Source organism: Ranitomeya variabilis, chromosome 5 (assembly GCF_051348905.1).
Source record: "Ranitomeya variabilis isolate aRanVar5 chromosome 5, aRanVar5.hap1, whole genome shotgun sequence".
Classification (NCBI taxonomy): domain Eukaryota; kingdom Metazoa; phylum Chordata; class Amphibia; order Anura; family Dendrobatidae; genus Ranitomeya; species Ranitomeya variabilis.
The window spans coordinates 340,276,365-340,299,842 of record NC_135236.1 but is presented as its reverse complement, the minus strand read 5'-3'; the positions used below and the strand labels follow the sequence as shown (position 1 = coordinate 340,299,842).

Genomic DNA, 23,478 nt, shown 5'->3' with positions numbered 1-23,478 from the left:
TCCATCTAGTTCAACCCATAGCCTAACCTAACATGCCCTAACATGTTGATCCAGAGGAAGGCAAAAAAAACCCATGTGGCAAAGAGTAACTCCACCATGGGGAAAAAAATTCCTTCCCGACTCCACATACGGCAATCAGACTAGTTTCCTGGATCAACGCCTTATCAAGGAATCTAGTGTATATACCCTGTAATATTATACTTTTCCAGAAAGGTATCCAGTCCCCTCTTAAATTTAATTAATGAATCACTCATTACAACATCATACGGCAGAGAGTTCCATAGTCTCACTGCTCTTACAGTAAAGAATCCGCGTCTGTTATTATGCTTAAACCTTCTTTCCTCCAGACGTAGAGGATGCCCCCTTGTCCCTGTCTCAGGTCTATGATTAAAAAGATCATCAGAAAGGTCTTTGTACTGTCCACTCATATATTTATACATTAAAATAAGATCACCCCTTAGTCTTCGTTTTTCCAAACTAAATAGCCCCAAGTGTAATAGCCTATCTTGGTATTGCAGACCCCCCAGTCCTCTAATAACCTTGGTCGCTCTTCTCTGCACCCGCTCTAGTTCAGCTATGTCTTTCTTATACACCGGAGACCAGAACTGTGCACAGTATTCTAAGTGTGGTCGAACTAGTGACTTGTATAGAGGTAAAATTATGTTCTCCTCATGAGCATCTATGCCTCTTTTAATACATCCCATTATTTTATTTGCCTTTGTAGCAGCTGCCTGACACTGGCCACTGAATATGAGTCTGTCATCCACCCATACACCCAGGTCTTTTTCATTGATGGTTTTGCCCAGAGTTTTAGAATTAAGCACATAGTTATACATCTTATTACTTCTACCCAAGTGCATGACCTTACATTTATCCCCATTAAAGCTCATTTGCCATTTATCAGCCCAAGCTTCTAGTTTACATAAATCATCCTGTAATATAAAATTGTCCTCCCCTGTATTGATTACCCTACAGAGTTTAGTGTCATCTGCAAATATTGAAATTCTACTCTGAATGCCCCCTACAAGGTCATTAATAAATATGTTAAAAAGAAGAGGGCCCAATACTGACCCCTGTGGTACCCCACTGCTAACCGCGACCCAGTCCGAGTGTGCTCCATTAATAACCACCCTTTGTTTCCTATCCCTGAGCCAGCTCTCAACCCACTTACACATATTTTCCCCTATCCCCATTACATAAAATGAGAGTATCAACCTTTTGTGTGGCACCGTATCAAAAGCTTTGGAAAAGTCCATATACACTACGTCCACTGGGTTCCCTTGGTCCAGTCTGGAACTTACCTCTTCATAGAAGCTGATCAAATTAGTCTGACATGAGCGGTCCCTAGTAAACCCGTGCTGATACTGGGTCATGAGTAGTGTTGAGCATTCCGATACTGCAAGTATCGGGTATCGGCCGATACTTGCTGTATCGGAATTCCGATACCGAGATCCGATATTTTTGTAATATCGGGTATCGGTATCGAAACAACATTAATGTAAAAATGTGTAAAAGAGAGAATTAAAATAAAAAATATTGCTATACTCACCTCTCCGACGCAGCCTGCACCTTACCGAGGGAAGCGGCAGCGTTCTTTGTTTAAAATTCGCGCTTTTCTTTCCTTTACGTGAGTCCCGGCTTGTGATTGGTTGCGTGCCGCCCATGTGACCGGGACGCAACCAATCACAGCAAGCCGTGACGTAATTTCAGGTCCTTAAGGATTTTAAAATTACGTCCCGGCTTTGTGATTGGTTGCGTCGCAGTCACATGGGAGACGCAACCAATCACAAGCCGTGACGTCACGGGAGGCTGGACACGCGCGCATTTTAAAATGGGCGCGTGTCCAGCCTCCCGTGACGTCCCGGCTTGTGATTGGTTGCGCCGCGGTCAACCAATCACAAGCCGGGAGGCTGGACACGCGCCCATTTTAAAATTTTAAAATGCGCGCGTGTCCAGCCTCCCGGCTTGTGATTGGTTGACCGCGGCGCAACCAATCACAAGCCGGGACATCACGGGAGGCTGGACACGCGCCCATTTTAAAAAGCGCGCGTGTCCAGCCTCCCGTGACGTCACGGCTTGTGATTGGTTAATGGCGGCCATGTTTCCGGGACGCGGACCAATCACAGCAAGCCGTGACGTAATTTCGTCACGGCTTGCTGTGATTGGTCCGCGTCCCGGCAACATGGCCGCCCTGACCAATCACAAGCCGGGACTTCACGTAACCAAGTAAAAGCGCAAATTTTAAACAAACAACGCTGCCGGTTCCCTCGCTGAGGTCCAGGCTGCGTCGGAGGGTGAGTATAGCGATATTTTTTATTTTAATTCTTTCTTTTACACATTTATATGGATCCCAGGGCCTGAAGGAGAGTTTCCTCTCCTTCAGACCCTGGGAACCATCAGGAATACCGTCCGATACTTGAGTCCCATTGACTTGTATTGGTATCGGGTATCGGTATCGGATTGGATCCGATACTTTGCCGGTATCGGCCGATACTTTCCGATACCGATACTTTCAAGTATCGGACGGTATCGCTCAACACTAGTCATGAGGTTATTCCTCTTCAGATACTCCAGTATAGCATCCCTTAGAATGCCCTCCAGGATTTTACCCACAGTAGAGGTTAAACTTACTGGCCTATAATTACCGAGTTCAGTTTTTGCCCCTTTTTTTAATATTGGCACCACATTTGCTATACGCCAGTCCTGTGGTACAGACCCTGTTATTATGGACTCTTTAAAGATTAAAAATAATGGTCTATCAATGACTGTACTTAGTTCCTGCAGTACTCGGGGGTGTATCCCATCCGGGCCCGGAGATTTGTCAATTTTAGTGATTTTTAGACGCCGCTGTACTTCCTGCTGGGTTAAGCAGGTGACATTTAATGGGAAATTTTTATCACTAGTCATATTGGCTGCCATGGGATTTTCTTTTGTAAATACTGATGAAAAAAAGTCATTTAGCAGATTGGCTTTTTCCTCATCCTCATCCACCATTTCACCCAGACTATTTTTAAGGGGGCCAACACTGTCATTTTTTAGTTTCTTACTATTTATATAGTTAAAGAATATTTTGGGATTATTTTTACTCTCTCTGGCAATGATTCTCTCTGTCTCAATCTTTGCTGCCTTGATTTGCTTTTTACAGAATTTATTTAATTTTCTGTATTTATTTAATGCCTCCTCACTACCTACTTCCTTTAATTCTCTAAATGCTTTCTTTTTGTCATTTATTGCGCCCCTTACAGCTCTATTTAGCCATATTGGTTTCCTCCTATTTCTAGTATGTTTATTCCCATACGGTATATACTGTGCACAGGTCCTATCCAGGATGCTAATAAACGTCTCCCATTTTCTTTGTGTATTTTTGTGTCTCAGGATATCGTCCCAGTTAATTGCACCAAGATCCTCTCTCATCCGTTGGAAATTTGCCCTCCTGAAGTTTAGTGTCCTTGTCACCCCCCTACTACCCATCTTATTAAAGGTTACATGAAAACTTATTATTTTGTGATCACTATTCCCCAAGTGACCCCCAACCCTTATATTTGATATGCGGTCTGGCCTGTTGGTTAATATTAGGTCTAGCAGTGCCCCCCTCCTTGTTGGGTCCTGAACCAGCTGTGAAAGGTAATTGTCTCTCATAGTTGTCAAAAACCGATTACCTTTGCTGGAACTGCAGGTTTCTGTTCCCCAATCTATTTCAGGGTAGTTGAAGTCCCCCATAATAATGACTTCTCCTTGAGTCGCAGCTTCATCTATTTGCTTTACGAGGATATTCTCCATTGCTTCCATTATTTTTGGAGATTTATAACAAACCCCTATCAGTGATTTATTATTTTTTCCCCCTCCCCTTATCTCCACCCACAGGGACTCTACATTTTCATTAAATTCACCTATATTATCACGCAGGATGGGTTTTAAGGAAGATTTTACATATAGACACACCCCTCCCCCTCGCTTATCTGTACGGTCATTTCTGAACAGGCTATAGCCCTGCAAGTTAACAGCCCAGTCATGGCTCTCATCCAGCCACGTCTCAGATATCCCCACCATGTCATAATTATGCTCCAACAACATTAGTTCTAATTCGTCCATTTTGTTGGCGAGACTTCTGGCATTAGTATACATGCACTTGATGTTCCTCTCTGTACCTCTATTCTTTCTTAAATTATTAACTGTTCTAACCCCACCCCCCATGCCACCGCCACCCCCAACTTCCTTATTTGTGCCCAGCTCTCTATCTGCACTATCTTCCCCTCCTATAAAATGAATACCCTCCCCCCCAATCCCTAGTTTAAACACTCCTCCAACCTTGTAACCATTTTCTCCCCCAGCACAGCTGCCCCTTCCCCATTGAGGTGCAGCCCGTCCCTAGCGTAGAGTCTGTAGCCCACTGAGAAGTCGGCCCAGTTCTGCAGGAACCCAAACCCCTCCTTCCTACACCAATTCTTGAGCCACTTATTAACCTCCCTAATCTCCCGTTGCCTCTCTGGCGTGGCACGTGGTACAGGCAGTATTTCGGAAAATACCACGTTGGAGGTCCTTGCTTTCAGCTTGCAGCCTAATTCCCTGAAATCATATTTAAGGACCTTCCACCTACCTCTAACTTTGTCATTTGTGCCAATGTGCACCATGACCGCTGGGTCCTCACCAGCCCCTCCCAGTAATCTGTCCACCCGATCAGCGATGTGTCGGACTCGAGCGCCAGGTAGGCAGCACACCGTCCGACGATCCCTGTCTTTGTGACAGATTGCCCTATCTGTTCCCCTAATAATTGAGTCCCCCACTACCAGCACCTGTCTGGCCTGCCCTGCTCTCCTATTTCCCTCCTTACTGGAGCAGTCACTCCTCCGGCTTTCAGAGGAAAATATAATTCTTTATATATTCTAAGACCTGCATGGAGGTTGATCTTGCTGACAGATTCCCTTTAAAGCACTTTAAGAAATTAGTAACTAGGGTCTATGCCATAATTCAACATTTTTATCCAGATTTTTTTAATCATATACCTGGATTTTAATTTCTAACTTTGGAAATGTATACAAAAAAAAGCATAGAACTTGTATAATATGGCACATAACAATAACTTAAAAATGAATGCGAGACAAAGTTAAAGTATAAAGAACATGCGGTTCTCCGAGTTCCCTGGGAAGGGCCACTAGTTCTGGAATCCTGACATCTATCTGAGAAGAGGAAAACTATTGAGTCCCAATGTTTGTTTTGCCTTTGAAGTCAAACTGGGCGGTGGAATTTTGTGTGGTTAACTGATCAGCTTGGAGTGGTTTTTGTATGAAGAAAGTGGGGGGTTTCATTGCTGATGACGGGACCAGGATTTTCACAGCTTTGTAAAGCAGCATTTTGAGTTGTCTTTTCATCCATATGTTGGTATACGTTACTATAGATCACATAGACTAATGTCATATGGATGATAACTGTCATTGTTAATGAGGTTGTAATGATGCAACTGCTCACTTTTTTCCAAAAACAAGAATGGATCTCATGAAATAAAGTCAAGACTAAAAGTGAATATCGACTCGCTAACGAGCCTTGTCACATGACTTGGGATAAAAGCCAAAACCAAAATTGCAATTTCCAGACACTGCGTGTCAGGGTACTGCCCCTTGTCCATACAAAGGGTTTATCTGGGAGAGAGTCCTCTGACCAGGATCCAAGGGTTAACATTTCTCCTGGTAATAAAGACCCCTAACCTGACAGGCCCATTTTGGATGTATGCCCTTGTAACCTATTAATTTTGGTGGATATAGGCATTAGACAGGATGGGATTTATTTATTGTGGTCAGGTGAGGTTGCAATATTTGTCTGCTTTACTATAATATTGTCCTTTATAATAGAAGGGTCTGACAAAAATAAGCTGATTATGAGGGTTCCTAAGATGCTTTTGTTACGAAGAATTCATTTTTGATTTATTAAAGGGTTTGCCCAACAGAACAACAAGGTTTCATTGTGTTTGATATGCAACTTCTAGGTATATTTCATTTCTCAAATGTGTTCACATGACACACTCAAAGCCAATGCCTGATGTCAGAGACTCGGTGCTTTGTTTCATCACTACATAGAGCATCTTGTCATGGCCACAAGCTTCTGTATCCGAGCCTCCCAACTTCCCCCAATAAATGATGTCGGGGGAAGAAACGAGGATCGGGCAAGTTAAAATTTAACACCTGTACCTTTTTCTCAAAGGAGAAAAGCCCTTCTTCCTCCTGAAAACTTACGTATGTTTGGCTGAACCAAGCTTTTATGTACTTGTAGGTGAGGGGGAAATTGAGAAACACTTATCATGCTTACTTATTATATTCCGTAGCACTTTATAGACCTTATCATCACTGTCCCCATTGGGGCTTACAATCTAGGTTCCCTATCAGTATGTCTTTGGCGTGGTGTAGGAAACCAGAGAACCAGGAGGAAACCCACACAAACACGGGGAGAATATCCAAATTTCTTGCAGGTGTTGCCCTTGGTGGGATTTGAACTCAGGTACTCAGTACTGTAAGGTGGCAGTGATAACCACTGAGCCACTGTGTTGCCCTGAACAATTGCTAAAGCAGTGACTATATAGAACCATAGGGGCATTATTCATACCTGTATCCCAGTAAGTCTAAATTATTAAATACCGAGAAATATATTAATCACTAATATTTATGAGAAGACCCATAAGTACATAAAAGGTTTATGATCCCAGGTTTATTATTATGTATGTATATATATATATATATATACATATATATATATATATATATATATATATATATATATATATATATAATTATTTTATTTTTTTTTTTGCACAAGTTTTTGGTCTTTCAAATCTGTTGTACACTACTTGCTTTCTAAATTGCTCGAAGGGATGCTCCTGTTTGTGTTCATTTATCATGATGCCACTTCTATATTAGGACAGTGATATACATAACCCTGTTAGTAATGTTTTTTTATTGTCTCCTGGGTAGTGGTTTTTTTTTCCTTTTCTTGAAGGGGTTGTGTTGTAGAATATATATTATTAATTTGCATTTTATTGCATGACATAAGTATTTCATCACCTGCCAACCAGCAGGAATTCTACCTCTCACAGACCTGTTAGTTGTTCTTTAAGAAGCTGTCCTACTCTGAACTCATTACCTGTATTGCACCTGTTTGAACTCATTATCTGTAAAAAAAAACCAAACAAAAAAAAACCCTTCAATCACAATCCAACCTCTCCACCATGGCCAAGACCAAAGAGCTGTCTAAGAACATCAGGGACAAAATTGTACAAGGCTGCGATGGGCTACAGGACAATAAGCAAGCAACTTGGTGAGAAGGCAACAACTGTTGGTGCAATTATTAGAAAATGGAAGAAACACAAGTGGGGTAAGGAATAGGATTATTCTGAGAAAGGTCAGTGTTTTTCTGCAAAGGGGACAGGGTGACTGCACCGTATTGAAGTGAGGATGGATGTGGTCATGTATTTTGAGATTTTGGCCAACAACCTCCTTCCCTCAGTAAGAGCTTTTGAAGATGGGTCGTTGCATGGTCTTCCAGCACGACAATGACCCGAAACACACAGCCAGGGCAACTAAGGAGCAATTCAAGGTCCTGGAGCGGCCTAGCCAGTCTCCAGACATAAACCCAATAGAAAATCTTTGGAGGAAGCTGAAACTCAGTTGCCCAGCGACAGCCCCATAACCTGAAAGATCTGGAGAAGATCTGTATGGAGGAGTGGGCCACAATCCCTACTGCAGTGTGTGCAAACTTGGTATCTATATCAAATATTATGTTCTATTTTTCTTTTGTATCAAATACTTATGTCATGCAATAAAATGCAAATTAATTATGTAAAAATCATACAATGTGCATTTATGGATTTCTTTTTTTTTTAAGATTCTGTCTTAATATCGGCAGTGTTTCAAATGCTTATTTTCCCCATTGTGTGTATGATTTTTACACACACACACACGTTTGCTTTTCGTGTGGAGATTATATATCTTTATTATTAAGGGAAAAGGAGATCTAAACCTATAGTACTTTGTGTGAAAAAGTGTTTGCCCTGTAAACTTTAATAACTGGTTGAGCCACCCTTATCAGCAACAACTGCAATCAGGCGTTTGTGATAACTGTCTCTATAATGCTCTAGAGAAATTTTGGCAGACCCATCTTTGCAGAAATGATAATTGCGCGTGCACTACCAGTAAAAGGTGCAAAGGTAGGTTCTCTAGAGACACGCAAGTCTCTTTTTTCCACAAATTCTCTTGCAGTACGGTACGTTATGATATATATATTTTTTCTCCCACCCACCCCCACCTGCTATCTGTATCGGCACCAGATATTAGAGGTATATCTCATTCTGCGGGACACAATGTCTATGAACCTATTATCTAATCATGACTTGTTTCTTCTGGCTCAGAGACATCATACCAATTATAAGTCGTTGTATATACTTTGTTTTTTGTTCTCACGGTATTTGTATTCATGTATATATTTTGTGTTTCACTTTTTGTAGTAACTGATGAAGGTCCAGTATGTTGGACCGAAACGTTTTGAGTACTACAATAAAAAAATCTCACATGAGCATTAAAGTTGAGTGCAAGGTTTTTACTTTACCATCTTTGCAGAATTGTTGAAATTCTATTACATTGGTGTGTTTCTGAGCATGAACCGCCTTTTTAAGGTCATGCCACAGCATCTCATTCGGATTAAGGTCATGACTTTGTCTAGGCTACTCCAAAGTCTTAATTTTGTTTTCTTAAGCCATTCTGTGGTGGACTTGCTGGTGTGTTTTGGATCATTGTCCTGCTGCATAACCCAAGTGCTCTTCGGCTTGAGGTCACAAACAGCTGGCTAGACATTCTCCTTCTGGATTTTTTTGGTAAACAGCAGAATTCATGGTTCCATTTACCACAACAAGTCTTCCAGGTCCTGAAGCAGACAGCCCCAGACCATCACACTACCATCACCATATTTTACTGTTTTTCATGATGTTCCTTTCCTGAAATGTTGTTTTACTTCTGCGCCAGATATAATGGGACACACACCTTTCAAAACGTTCAACTTTTGTCTCATCAGTCCATAGAGTATTCTCCCATAAGTCTTGAGGATTATCAAGATGTTTTATGGCAAAACTGAGACGAGCCTTTATGTTCTTATTGCTCAGCAGTGGTTTTCGTCTTGGAACTCTGCCATGCAGGCTATTTTTGCTCAGTCTCAATCTTATGGTGGAGTCATGAGCACTGACCTTAACTGAGACAAGTGAATAGAGTAGCCACTCATAGTTACATAGGTCTTTTTTTCAACCTTTTTTTAACTAGCTCCATCAAGTTCAACCTTTCTCCACCATTTGTACATTTCATCACTAATTTAACTATAATCCACGATGTTATGTGCGTGAAAGAAATCGTCCAGCCCTTTTTTTTTTTTTTTATAAAAGCGGTTATAGTGTCTGCCATTACTACCTCCTGTGGCAGGGCATTTCACAGTCTGACTGCTCTAAGGCTACTTTCACACTAGCGTCGTGCACTACAAACTGTGAAAGCGCCGCACAACGGTGGCAGCGGATGCAGTTTTACAACGCAGCCATTGCCCCATTGTGATGTGCGGGGAGGAGGGGGTGGAGTTCCGGCCGCGCATGCGCGGTCGGAAATGACGGTCACGACGCACAAAAAAAGTTACATGTAACTTTTTTGTGGCGATGGTCCGACGCAACCGTCGCACGACGGTTGCGACGTGTGGCAATGCATCGCACTGCGTCGCTAATGCAAGTCTATCGAGAAAAAACGCATCCTGCAAGCAATTTTGCAGGATGCGTTTTTTCTACAAAACGACGCATAGCGACGTGCAGTGCACAACGCTAGTGTGAAAGTAGCCTAACAGTAAAGAACCCATTCAGCCCCTCTTCCACCCATGAGTGCCTCCTGGTCCTCAGTACGGTCTTTGGAAGGAATAAGTCATATGCCAGTGTTTAGTACTGGCCACACATATATTTATACATGGAAATGAAATCTCCTCTGAGGCGTCTTTTTTCTAAGCTAAACAAGCCCCACTTTTCCAACCTCTCATATGAGAGACCTTCCATCTATTGTAATAATCTAGTTGCCCGTCTTTGAACTAGCTCTTAGCTTCTGAATATCCTTTTTAAAATGTTGGAGTTGAAAACTTGATCCCATATTCTACATGTGGTCTCACCAGTGATTTATAAAGGGTTAATGATATGTTGGGATCGTGGGATTTTATCTCTTTTATGCATCCTAAAATCTTATTTGCTTTTGCGGCTGCTGCTTGACATTGAGTATTGCTGCTCAGCTTACTTGTAACCAGAATACCCAAGTCCTTCTCCTATTCTGTAGTCCAGAGTATACTCCCATTTAATGCATATGCAGCAGTAGGTTTACTCCATCCTAGGTGCATTACTTTACATTTATCTACTTTAAATCTCATTTGCCAAGGGTTTTTACCATTCAGTCATCTTATTCAGATTGTTTTGCAATATTGTAATGTCAAGGTCAGATTTTAATATCCTACATAGTTTGGTGTCATCAGCCAAGACTTGACCCTTTACTCTCAATCCCATCCACAAGGTCAGTAATAAAGAGGTTAAAAAGAATCGGTCCTTGCACAGATCCTTGCGGTCCCCACTGCTGACTATATCCCATTTAGAGACCGTCCCGTTTCTGACAACTATGTTTCCTGTCATTTAGCCAATTCCTTACTCATTTGCATATAGTTTCCCCCAGTCCTTGCTTCTGTAGCTTTAGTATAAGATTATTATGTGTAAGTGTATGAAATGCCTTTGCAAAGTCCTGATAAATCACATCAGCCGCATTACCAACATCCAGATTTGTACTTACCTTCTCATAGAAACTCAACATGTTAGTTAGACATGACTTATTCTTCATGAATCCATGCTGGCTGTCACTTATTATATTATTCTCTGTAATCTATGTCTGCAGGCCATCTCTTATAATGCCCTCAAACATTTTGCACACTACTGATGTCAGGCTTACCGGCAGTTGCCCGGATCCACCTTCTTACCTTTCTTAAATACTGTTACCACGTGAGCCATCCTCCGATCCTGTGGCACCACCCCTGTTACAAGAGAGTCTAATAATATGAGATACATCATTCTGTCAATTATTGAGCTCAATTCCCTTAGTATCCGTGGATGAGTGCCATCTGGGCCGGGGGGGTTTTGTCAATGTTTAAATTGCCCAGATGTAGATGTACTTATTTTTGTGGTAAACTAGTAATATCACGTTGTGAATTTAGATCTTTGCCTAGCTGAATTATTCCTGTAACATAGTTCATTGGAAAAGTGTCTGTTTAACATCTCAGCCTTTTCTTTATCCTCTGTAATTATGTTGCTATTGGCATCTTTTAAGGGGCTGATACCATGTATTTTCTTCTTGGCATTGAGGTATTCATAAAAAATTTTTTTATTTATTTTAATGTCGTTAGCGATATGTTTCTCTGTAGATAACCCAGACTCTTTGTTAGCTGTAAAATGCATTTAAGTGACTATAAAGGTTGTTTAAAGTATTCTGTCCATTTTTATGTCTAAGCATAAGTAGCTCAAATTCACATTAAAGCGCAGGTTAAGTTCAGCTCTTGTATTCTGGCATCATACACTTATTTATTTAATAATTCTTTACTTTGTTGTATTTCAGCTATCATTTTAGGAGTTGCCCATACTCAAGGTCCAGACTTCAGCCATGGCTGTGCTGAAGGCAGCTGCTATCCCGCCACCGGTGACTTGTTAATAGGCCGTGCAGAGCAACTTATTGCATCTTCCACATGTGGGATCCAGAAACCTGAATCTTTTTGTATTGTCAGCCATCTCCAGGTAATTTCTGTTTTAAATCCTCTTAAGTATTAACCCTGTCACTGTCCACTCGCTTTTAGTAGAATTATTTTCCCACGAAATTTGAGTGATAGAGAATGACTGCTATGTGTCCTACGGGGGATTATAGATCTTCCCAGGCACAGATGCAGCTCTCCCCCTCAACATTCCCCACCAAACACAAAACATCTGGCCGTAATGTTAATATTCACACACAGACGCATTGTTTAAACAGTTGCATCTGTATAGTGTTTCCTGCCCTTGTTTACTTTGCTCTCTGACTACAAGACCTTTTTTCTTCCCTGCATTAACCCATAACATACTTATATAACCTCACCAAAGCCTACATTGATTGGGAGCATTTTAAATTGTAGCTAATCATAATGGGCATTTACACTGCAAAATAATCGTAGACAAGAGTTGTTAAAAATGCTTGTTTCACAATTATTTTGCCGTGTAAACAGGCTGCCAATCACCCAATGACTTTGCAACATAAAAGATCATTGTTCTTAGCGGTGCATCATCCTGTGTAAACCGGACTTGAACTGCTGAGGACATTTGCAGCTTATGCACACTGAATGATCTAGTGTAGTATGCACCATTTACTAAGATGAAGAATTGCTTTTCACATGTAAAATCTCATGTCAAGGCTCTGTCACTCCCGCTCTATTGCCTGCTTAACATTACCTCCTCCTGCTTGTCTGACCACTCATTTAAAGTCAAGCAGGATGTGGTGGTGCTAGGCAAGGAATAGAGCTGGAATGACAGTCTTGAGAAGTGCTTTCATGCTCCTAAAGCACTTAAACCTCATTTGCATACCCATAGAAACATTGATTTCTCTGTAATGTAGGAGTGCGTTGTCTAGGTGAAGGGATTTGTCTTCAAAAGAGCTACATGTGGATCTAAATATTTTGGGAGGGGAATCCTGGTGACAGATTCCTTTTAAAAAAGGAATATAATAAAGGAATAATTATGTCCCTGGACAATCCCTATAAAACCTTGACCTCAGAATTAACATGGAAGATTAAACTTCATAATTTATTGCATCATTAACAATGTATTCATTTTGTTTTTAAATTAATTTATTTTGATGCTTCATACAAAAATGCAACTTGCCGCTGAAGCATTTGGGTTTTATCAGTGGAGGAGTTTTCCATGTGGTAGCTTTAATTTTAGTTTTGCAACCATTAACAATGGGTCACACCAAACAGATTCTTGGAGCAAAGCTTTGTGGCTTGATATCTCTCCCTTTGTCTTGAAGCACATTCTGGAATACGGGACATAGATTGAGGTTTCCAGTGTACAAAAAAAGCAGTGTCTAGACAGTTTCCTAATGACTGTAATTTCCTTTTTACTGACGCACAGCGAATGTCTTTAGTGGCATATCATAGAGGCTCTCATGGGGCCCGTGATAAAAGGGGCTCAACTCGGGCAGAGCTCATCCCACTTAGGTCAAGTTTAGCACCATAACAAAAGTGAGGGAAAAATAATCTGAAATAGTTCATGTCTTCCTTCCAGGGTTGTCAACCGTCCAGGAATTCCAGGACAGTCTGTAAAAATAATGTAATAATTTTTGCTTTGGCGGTAAAAAAAAAAAATGTAAGGCGTCCATGATTTTTTTTTTCTGAAATGATCATCATTTTACTGTGAATGCAGCTGATGTCTACATATTGAGAATTATGGGCTGTAGACCTGTATCATTGGTGCAACCTGTGTAGCCACGCAGGGTTCCAAGAGGCAAGAGGGCCAACTTCCTCCAAAGCTGGTGGAATTATGATGACCTTTTGGCCTGCAAAGGGCTCAAATACTGTTCTTGCACAGGGGTCCTCTACTGTCTGTGTCTGACAATCATAATGATTTATGATTTTCCAATGTTTCCGTAAAAAAATATTATCTGTCCGTATTGTTTTTGATTAGCAGTCCAGTAAAAAGAAAAAGTCAAGTTGGCAACCCTGATCCCTTCTCTACTACAGCGGTTATGGAGATTAGGTCTCTCCACCTTCCCAGGATGCCATTTTTGCTATAGGTCTGTGAACCCTCTTATATCACGGCTGTGCTAGGACAAGTTATAGCAGTGCTCACATATTCATATTATAAAGTAGATTAATTAGATTTTTTACTTGTAAGAACGTTTGCATTATTTGTCAATATTTTCTTTCAACATTAAACTAGAAGGGATGGTCAGTAGCTTTGCGATGGTAGATCTGTTCTTCTCTGGTATTTGGCAGCTCTTGGGAGCAGACCTTTAACTGGCAATAGCAAGGAAACATGTTTCCTGTGCGCTTTTTATCTTTTTTTTTTTTTTTTTTTTTAAAGTTTAATATTTATTTTATATTGTTTCAATTCAAACCAGTCACAGGCAAACAACTGTTACAGACATTTTACCTCGCCCCTTTCCTCGCCCCAAAAAAGAAAAAACATCACCAACCCTATAAAATCCACTCCACACCTCCCCAGCTGTCAGGTTTTCATGGTCCCTTACTCTTTGTACAACTAACCATCCTTTAACTCTAGGAGACTCCTTGTGCCACCAGTGTCACCGATTAATACCCATACTATAAACAGTCATTTAATTATGAGTATTTTATTATGATCTGTACATTTCCAGCTTAGGGAAACTTTTTTTTCTCAGTCTACATTCTATATGTTTGTATTTCCATAAACACGTTGTTTTTTTCTTTGTGAATAGTTTGCTGGTATAAACTTTCAAAGCCCTTTGGTCTAGTTTCTATGGTACAGCCTCTGGATGGGGACAAGCTGCTGTGATAAAGCCTGTCATGGGGCTGTGAGCAGGAAAGGAGGAGGTGCAGCACAGCATAGAGTCAGTGGAAGTAGATTATTCCTGACCCATTGACCTATGATTATACTGGGACAAACTTTTTTTTCTCATGGCAGTAGCAGGAAAAAAGCGAGGAGAGTATGTATTAACTTGTCAAGATACATGTGTGTATATACTTTCTATCCTTAGCTAGATTCTGTATAGATTTCTTTTAATAATTGCAGTGATTAACCAGTACAAGGAAAAAATTATAAAAACTTACCATGAGCGCTAAAGCCCCCATACATATTCGACTAGCATTGATCGAACCCGCCATATTGACAGGATCGGCTGACAGTCTAATGTGGATCGGAGCCTCTTGATGATGTCGGGAAGACAAGGATCCAGCATGTCTGATTTTTATACTGGCGATTCTTGTGTTCTTCCTGAGATAAGCCACCACCAGAAGGAGTCTGTCAGTAACTGTCTCAGAAACAACACTGGAGCACTGGACTGAGCTGAGGATGTCAGAGAGAGCTGTCAGCAGAACCATCGTTTGGGAGCTTATAATAGGGCACCAGATGGTAACAAAAATCATTGCAAATGAGAATAAAAATATAATTTTGTCCTTGTAATTTCAGACTTTCAGGGGTTGTTTCTTTTCAAATATAATTTGTTCCTTGATGCATTTTGTTTAAAAAACAAACAAAAAAAACACTAGTCACCTTCTCCAGGTCCACCGGTACAGTATGTGGCATTGGATGACCTCACCTTGACAGCATGGCAGACAAACACTGAGCTTAGTGGATCTGAGGGGAGCCTTCCATTGTACATGTACAACACCCAGCTGTAGCCTTTATCCCGCTGATTGGTTGTCGGTGTGACTTGGTGTCACACTCCCCTTCTGTCCATTGTGATCGGCACTGGGAAGAACTGGTGAAGCTGCACAGAGATTGTGTGACTTTTCAAAGTGATTTATGCCATAATTCTGCCGTAATCACTTTCATGAATCTGGGCCTACGTTTGGATTGTATAACAATTAGTTTGGGAAATATGCTCCAATGTGTTTTCTCAACACTTTGCTAAGCCAAAAACTCTACAGTCTAGTGGAAACACTGGGATCTGTCCATAGTCGTGTTCCAACTAAAGGTTTTCGAATAGAGAATTTTAATGTGATTGTGTTTTGTTTTTTTTTCTACGTTTTCAAAATCTTACTTATTCAATGATGCAAAAAAGAGTCATATCAATCAAAAAGAGTCATATGGCCATATAAATCAGAGCGAGATTGGAACGCAGTGCACTGTCTGAGTGGCGGCTCTTGCAACACAGCTGTCTGAGCACGGTCTTCCGACTTCGATCCTATTTATATGACCACCTGATTTTGCCCTTAATTTTGCCTATTTTAGGATTTCAATTCAGTGATTGTCCAGTCAAACTAATATCAATGGTATTGCTCTGGGCAATTAATTTGGTGGTTACTTGCAGTTCTACGTTGAAGTTTTCTTTGAAAACATAAATTGAAATACATTTTCTTTCTAGGATGAAAAGAAATGCTTCATATGTGATTCAAGAACGCCTTATGATGCTGAGACTAACACGGAGAGCCATCGGATAGAAAATGTAGTCACTACGTTCGACCCAAATCGCTTTGATCTATGGTGGCAGTCTGAAAATGGTAATATCTTGGATTGTCCTTTATAGAGCGCTTGTAGCTTTAGCCTCACATACACATTAGATTAATGTATGCTGAACTCCCCATATTGGCTGGATCAGCAGACAGGCTAATGTGTATCAGGGATTCCCAACTATTCCCTGACCGATGATATTGGGATGATAAGGGATGTGTGGTTTCAATTTTAATACCTGGTCCTTTGTTCCTTAAGAGAAAAGCCACTGCCAAAGCTGTCTGGCAGTGGCTTTTTCCGCTTTTCCTTTTGTTTGATGGCTGAATGAGTCCTTGAATGTCGCCAGTCGTATGTATATCACTAGTTTTTGACTGTAAACTATTTAGGTTGTTGTCACCAAGTAATTTTCTTCCAATTGCCTTACTCCTGGTTGTACGGAAAACCTATACTATGCAGTTTAGCTTTTCTGAACTTGTCTCAACTTTCCTCTAATGATGCGTAAAGTTTTTTTTCAACTTTTGCAAATTGTGTTCTCGCATTTGTCTGTTTCTTTAACATATAATTTCAATGGTGAAACAGCCCAACCACCATTCTGATCATCTTCTCCTAGTTATGCACTCTACTTAGATACAGAGTGCCATCATATTCCACAGCGCTTTACAGACATTACTATCACTGTTATCATCTAAATTCCCTATCTGTGTATCTTTTCAAATGTGGGAAGAAGCCCGAGAACACGGAGAAAACCCACGCAACACGTGGAGAACATACAAACTCCTTGCCGAAGCTGTGCTTGTTGGGATTTAAACCCAAGTCACCAGCGCTGCATAGAAATAGTGCTAACATCTGAGCCACCATGTTCCCCCTCACCATGTTCATTCTGGAGAGCCAGAACATGGGAATTCAGGGCTCCCAGCAGATCTCAGATATGAGCTATTTATTATCTATCCTATCAAAACATGATGAAGATGGAGATATTTAATATCACAAACTTACTTTGGACATGAAAGCTGCTATTACCTTGACTTGAACTTATTAGTAGTAGTAATATTAATAATAATAATCTCAAATCGTTTGGTTCTTAGAAATTAAATATATTTATTTTTTTCATTACAAAGGTCTGGAAAATGTTACCATCCAGCTGGATCTTGAAGCAGAATTCCATTTCACTCATCTCATCATGACCTTTAAGGTTAGGAATCCATGACTTTTGGATACAATCGCTACTAGTATGAGATTTTCTTGTACAGTATAAGGGCCTATTGTTAAGGCATAACACATTGCACCCATTGAAGGGGAATTTATGAAGCCGGACCTGCCTTCTGAGCGGAATTATTGTGATTTGTGCTCCACTGTTAATCTGTGATGTTAAGATATCTGTACATTTAGGAAAGGAAGCGTATTAATGTAATCCCCTTACTGCCTGTTTACTGAGGCACAACATCTGCATACAATGTCTGGGATCCAAACAGATGTCAGGAAGTGACATATGCTTTGTAAAGGACATACTGTGCTCCATTGATATACATAGTAAATGTTAGACGTTCGCTTTTGGCAGGCTTTCATCTTTGAAAGTATCTTGCCAAGAGCTTTACTTTTGGTCTAACTCTACATATTTTAATAGTTAAATTCTACGAGCGGATGTGTTTGTTATAAGAAATTCTCCTTTTCCTTATAGACTTTCCGCCCAGCTGCAATGTTAATTGAAAGATCATCAGATTTTGGGAAAACATGGAATGTTTATAGATATTTTGCATATGACTGCGAGTCTTCCTTCCCTGGAATCTCAGCTGGTCCAATGAAAAAAGTTGATGATATCATCTGCGACTCGCGATACTCTGATATTGAACCTTCTACTGAGGGAGAGGTAGGGTCTTTTTTTTTTTTTTGTTTTATTTTTTGTGTGTTTTTTTTTTTTTTTTCTATTATATTGCATGATAATACAAACTAATTAATCTTTTGGATTTCATTTATTACATTTATTTTATTTCATAAATTAGGTTATTCACCGTGTCTTAGATCCAGCTTTCCGCATAGATGACCCATACAGTGCTAGAATTAAAAGTAAGATACAATATTTGCACTATATAGTATTGCTTTTTTGGCATATACATTTTTTATATGCTTGTTAATGTCCCATTACACCAAAAGATTTTTGTTTTTCCTTTTATAAGCCTCCTTTTTAAATAAAAAAATTAAATTCTAAATGTAAATTCTGGCATTTATATAGACATTACGGTTCCATTATTTAATGGTTCTCTTTTCATTTACATTAGGTTTTATGGTTCTTTATCTTTGTGTTTTGTTTTAAGGTATGCTGAGAATTACAAATTTGAGAATTAAATTCTTGAAGCTCCACACTTTGGGTGATAACTTATTAGATTCAAGAGTTGAAATTAAAGAAAAATATTACTACGCTATTTATGATATGGTTGTACGGGGTAATTGCTTCTGCTATGGACATGCCAGCGAGTGTGCCCCAGTTAAAGGCTACGCAGACAATGTTGAAGGAATGGTAATTATTACATATATTTATTCTGTGTATCATTTACTACATGTGATACACAATCTAATTTATAGTTATTTCTGTAGAAAATTCTGCATCTCATTCATGTAGATTTTAATGGAAGGATAAAGGTCAGTGATGGGGAACCTTTTCAATGGGTATTCTTATGTTTGGTGGTTATTCCCTATCTTTGGGACAAGGAGTAACTTTCCGATCACTGGAGGTCAACCATTGAGACCACCACTGATCCCGAGAACCGAGGCACTGGAGTGCCCCCATGTGAATAGATTGGTGGTCGGTCATGCATGCTACCACTCCATTCATTCTTATTGGGACTGCTGGAGACTTCCGAGCGCTGAGCTTGGCTGATCTTCAGCACACCCATGAGAAATGGGATATGCCATAACATTCTGATAGGTGTGGGAGTGACCTTTAAGCCATTGCAAACCTGGAAAATGGAATGATCGCTTTGACTCTATCCTTTCTCCTGCAGAGCAGAAATCTCAGCCACCCACTTTGACGGGAACTTCCACACACATTGAAGTGTGTTGTAGTTCTCTTGAATGGGAGAATTGCTGTGGAAAATCTAGAGCTGCTATGTCTTCTGAGAATTGTGGGGGCCAGTCAGTCATATTCCTTTGGAATATAGAAATGGATATATTTTATGTCTAAAGATATGTACAAAGCAAGAATGTAACAGAGAGCTCTTACATGGCACAGGATTTCTCTGTAGGTTTAGAGCAGGGGTGGGGAATCTTTTTTTTCTGCCAAGGGCCATGTGGATATTTATACTGTCGTTCGGGGGGCCGTACAAGCTCCGCCCACAAAGTACATCCTGACTCTGGCACTGGTGTCAGGACGTAATCTTTCATTGCATGCCCTTCAGTGACCAGTAGTGAACACTGCGTGTGTGTGCTAACAGAGCAAGAAGAAATTACTGAGCTGGTGGCAATCAAAATGCAGCTCCCTGCCCAAGAATGCGGTCCCTGAGAATCTGCCCGGGGGCCTGATAAAAGGTCATTGAGGGCCGTAAATGGCCCTGGGGCCTGAGGTTCCCCACCCCTGGTTTAAACAAAGATTTCCGGCATTTATTCCCATTTTGCTGGCTATCAATCCATGTTCATTTCATTCCGTTGGGTTCCCACAATAAAATCCGACGTAAATTCAGGCAAACATTTCCCTGTAATAAAACTCTTCTCTCGTATTTGAGGTCCACGGCCGCTGTGTTTGCAGACATCACACGAAAGGATTAAATTGTGAGCAGTGTATGGACTTTTACCACGATTTGCCTTGGAGACCAGCAGAAGGTCGCAGCAGCAATGCTTGTAAAAGTAAGTGAACATCATTCATGGACGGTTTTTGGCTACTGGTTTAGAACTGTCAAAACCTTAAGCCATTACCATCAGTCATATGTTAAAAGCTGCATTGTCAGCCACAGAGTTACCCATAGCAAGTCTTTGAGCATTAATTGCAAAAAAAAAATTTTCTTAGCTTACTTCCTATACAATATTGTGATTTTTATTTATTTATTTTTTTTTTATTGCAGAATGTAATTGTAATGAACACTCCACTCATTGTCACTTTGATATGGCTGTATACATGTCCACTGGAAATACCAGTGGTGGGGTATGTGATGACTGTCAGCACAACACAATGGGTCGGAACTGTGAGCAGTGCAAGCCATTCTTCTATCAGCACCCGGACAAAGACATCCGGGACCCAAATATATGTCAGCGTAAGTATCAGGAGGGAGCTTTTACTTTGCCGCCTTGCTTTTTGGCGGTCCTCCATCATTTCTAGCTCACAGCAGCTATTGTTTCTTTTTTTATTCGTGATGCCTCAAGAGAAGTGTTTTATGACTTTATAAGGATCTATTCACAGAATAGTCTTCCTTGCTTAAAGTTCTTTCAATTTATTGTATTGTCGTGTGGATATAAGCTGCAGAATATATTGGTGCTAGAGCAATAGAGAATAATTTTAATGCGCAAATTTTTTTTTTTCCCCAGATTGTAACTGTGACCCAGCTGGTTCTCAAAATGAAGGCATATGTGACCGCTATACAGACTTCTCGGTTGGCCTCATTGCTGGGCAGTGTCGTTGTAAAGCGAATATTGAAGGAGAGCGCTGCGATCGGTGCAAAGAAGGACACTATGAGTTAAGTGCAGAAGATCCAGATGGATGTCAACGTAAGAATTAAATCCTCTCACTGTGAATGATGCCATTTTTCTTTTTATTAATTAATGACCATTTATAAAAATATTTTTCTGCCTCTTGAAGCTTGTGGATGCAATCCTCTGGGAACTATACCTGGTGGTAATTCATGTGACTCCCGAGATGGCAGCTGTTATTGCAAGCGTTTTGTGACTGGGAAGAAGTGTGACCAGTGCATGGTAATACTAATCTTAATGACTATTTTCCTACACTGCTTCGTTTGGAAATGATCCCCTGTTATGCACTTAAAGTGAAGCTGCATATTCTCCTTGTTTAAAAGGAAACTGTCAGCAGGATTTTGCTATCTAAGGCTAGTTTCACCCTAGCGTTTATCCGGGCTGCGGAGGGATGCAGACTTCCTCCGTGAAGCTCCGCCCACTGCCACACCTCTTCGAAGAGGCGCGGCAGTGGGCGGGGCTTCACTGAGGAAGTCCGCAGCCCAGATAAATGCTAGTGTGAAACTAGCCTTATTTGAGGACAGCCAGATGTTGGGGCTGAGACACTGATTTCAGGAATGTGTCACTTATGAGGCTGTGTGCTGTTGTTTACTTACAGGTTTTATCACCAGGATATCTTTCAGTCTGACCATTCCACTTCCTGTGATAAGTAGATTACTAGGTACATAAAGAGCCTGGTGTGGGCGGGATTTGCTTTCTCAGCTCTGCTTCATGCTGCTGCTAAAAACTGTGTCACAACTGCTGCATCTAGTAATCTAAGTGACACATGGATGGATTCAGGGTCTCTTTTCCTACATTATGCAGCTCTCAGATGAGCTGGCTAAAACTTGCTGACAGATTCCTCTGCAAAAAAACACGCTTGGAAACAGCTGTGTAAAACTGTAATGTTTGATGCATAGAATAATACCGAATGTTTTTAACTAGTAAAACCGATCGATTGTGAAATTTTTTATTTTTTTACAGTTCTCAGCTATGTGCATACTAGTCCTACTACTAGAAATAGCATATAATGTATGCATTGAATGTGCAGCAAGTAAAGGGGCATGGCTGACATGCATATAGGGATGAGCTAATCAATCTATCACTATTGATCTATCGTTTGATGCCTTTTCCTGTACAGACTGAATTCTGGGGTTTGAGCAATGATTTAGATGGTTGTCGGCCTTGTGATTGTGACCGTGGTGGCTCATTGGACAATAAGTAAGCCAAATCTTCATTTCTTCTCTTGTAATCATTCACTTGTAAGTTAACATGCCAGCGAGTTAGCGGAGCAGTGCATTTTATGTACGTGCTGTAAATCAGGCGACCAATGGGTTGAAAACCTGTCAACTGGTAAAAAGCAATTTTTATGCAAATTAGAAATCAGAAGTACTGGTATAAAGTTAATCCCTTAGGGCCCATGCACACAACTGTAAAAGTCGAGTACCATGTGTTGTTTTGACAGATATCTCTCTTCCTCATGTTATTCTATGGGGCTGTAAATGGGTCCGATTTTTTTTTTTTTTCCTCATAACAAGTTGATTCAAGAAAAAAAATCATAGCATGCCTGAGTTGCATCCGATTAACGGATCGCACTCAGCCATTCGTGTCTATGGGTCCGGAGAAAAAAAATCGGACTGCCCTCGCATGACATCCTGGTGCGGTCTGATTTTCTTGGACAGACAGAATGGATAAGATGGGGATTTTTTTTTTTTTTTTTTTTTTTAGTTCTCCACATCAGGGAAAATCGTACACACTCTGATTAGGATTTGATCATAGTGTGCGTAAGATAATTGGACATATTTTCCCAGATGAGAGCAAAACAGTTGTGTGACCTTAGTATAAAAGATAGGGTAAGGAGCATTAGCTGAATATTTCTACGTCATAGAATAGGTACTACATGGACCAAAATAAGTTTAGATTCGTTTCCATAATCTAGTATTTATAAAAAAAATTGGAACACTCCAATTCTTAAAGGGGTTGTCCATTGCTACAGATCCGCAGTAGTCCAATACCAGGCACCCTTGACAATTAGCTGATTGAAGAGCCAGATGTAGACCACGTACAGAGCTGTGTGGTGGTCAGTCTCCGCTACTCCAGATCAGCCGCTATTCACACTAGTAGGAGCTGAGTGGCAGTACCTCAAAATGGGCATCATAAACGGGATCCGTGCTTTTCCAGCTCTGTACACTATTTTCTTTCAGCGCTACAAACAGTTGATCAGCAGGGCTGTAGATATTGGACCCACATCGATCTGATATTGATCTATCCAAAGCAGAGAAAGGACATTATAGAAATAGTGCTCAAGAATTATCCAAACACAATTAAAGTGCAGTTCCAAACTCCAGCTGTGTCTTCTGGATTGTCTCCTGGTACATCTTGTTTGTTATGTCACAGTTCTGCGGTCTATGAAATTTCTTAGGGTTGTTTCATGCCGTCTACAGCTGTTCTCCTGAATCTGGCCAGTGTCGCTGTAGACCACACATGATCGGCCGCCAGTGCAATGAAGTGCAGTCTGGCTTCTATTTCATCTCTTTAGACCATTACATCTATGAAGCTGAACATGCGGATTTTGGACCTGTAAGTATTTAGCACTTTGTGGCTCTAGTTTCCATTTAGTAGCA

The 23,478-nt window shown here is 40.6% G+C and overlaps 1 protein-coding gene across 1 annotated transcript in view; it reads left to right on the top strand.

Annotated features, from left to right (window-relative positions):
* LAMB1 (laminin subunit beta 1) overlaps positions 1–23,478 on the top strand; it is a 69,951-nt gene that overhangs the window by 6,889 nt on the left and 39,584 nt on the right. Inside the window, exons 2-13 of the mRNA XM_077264808.1 lie at positions 11,646–11,821; positions 16,116–16,251; positions 17,320–17,393; positions 17,880–18,068; positions 18,202–18,265; positions 18,514–18,716; positions 19,918–20,038; positions 20,254–20,442; positions 20,714–20,893; positions 20,985–21,097; positions 21,996–22,075; positions 23,299–23,434. Coding sequence (XP_077120923.1) covers positions 11,646–11,821; positions 16,116–16,251; positions 17,320–17,393; positions 17,880–18,068; positions 18,202–18,265; positions 18,514–18,716; positions 19,918–20,038; positions 20,254–20,442; positions 20,714–20,893; positions 20,985–21,097; positions 21,996–22,075; positions 23,299–23,434 — 1,661 coding nt within the window. The remainder of the gene's footprint in view (positions 1–11,645; positions 11,822–16,115; positions 16,252–17,319; positions 17,394–17,879; positions 18,069–18,201; positions 18,266–18,513; positions 18,717–19,917; positions 20,039–20,253; positions 20,443–20,713; positions 20,894–20,984; positions 21,098–21,995; positions 22,076–23,298; positions 23,435–23,478) is intronic.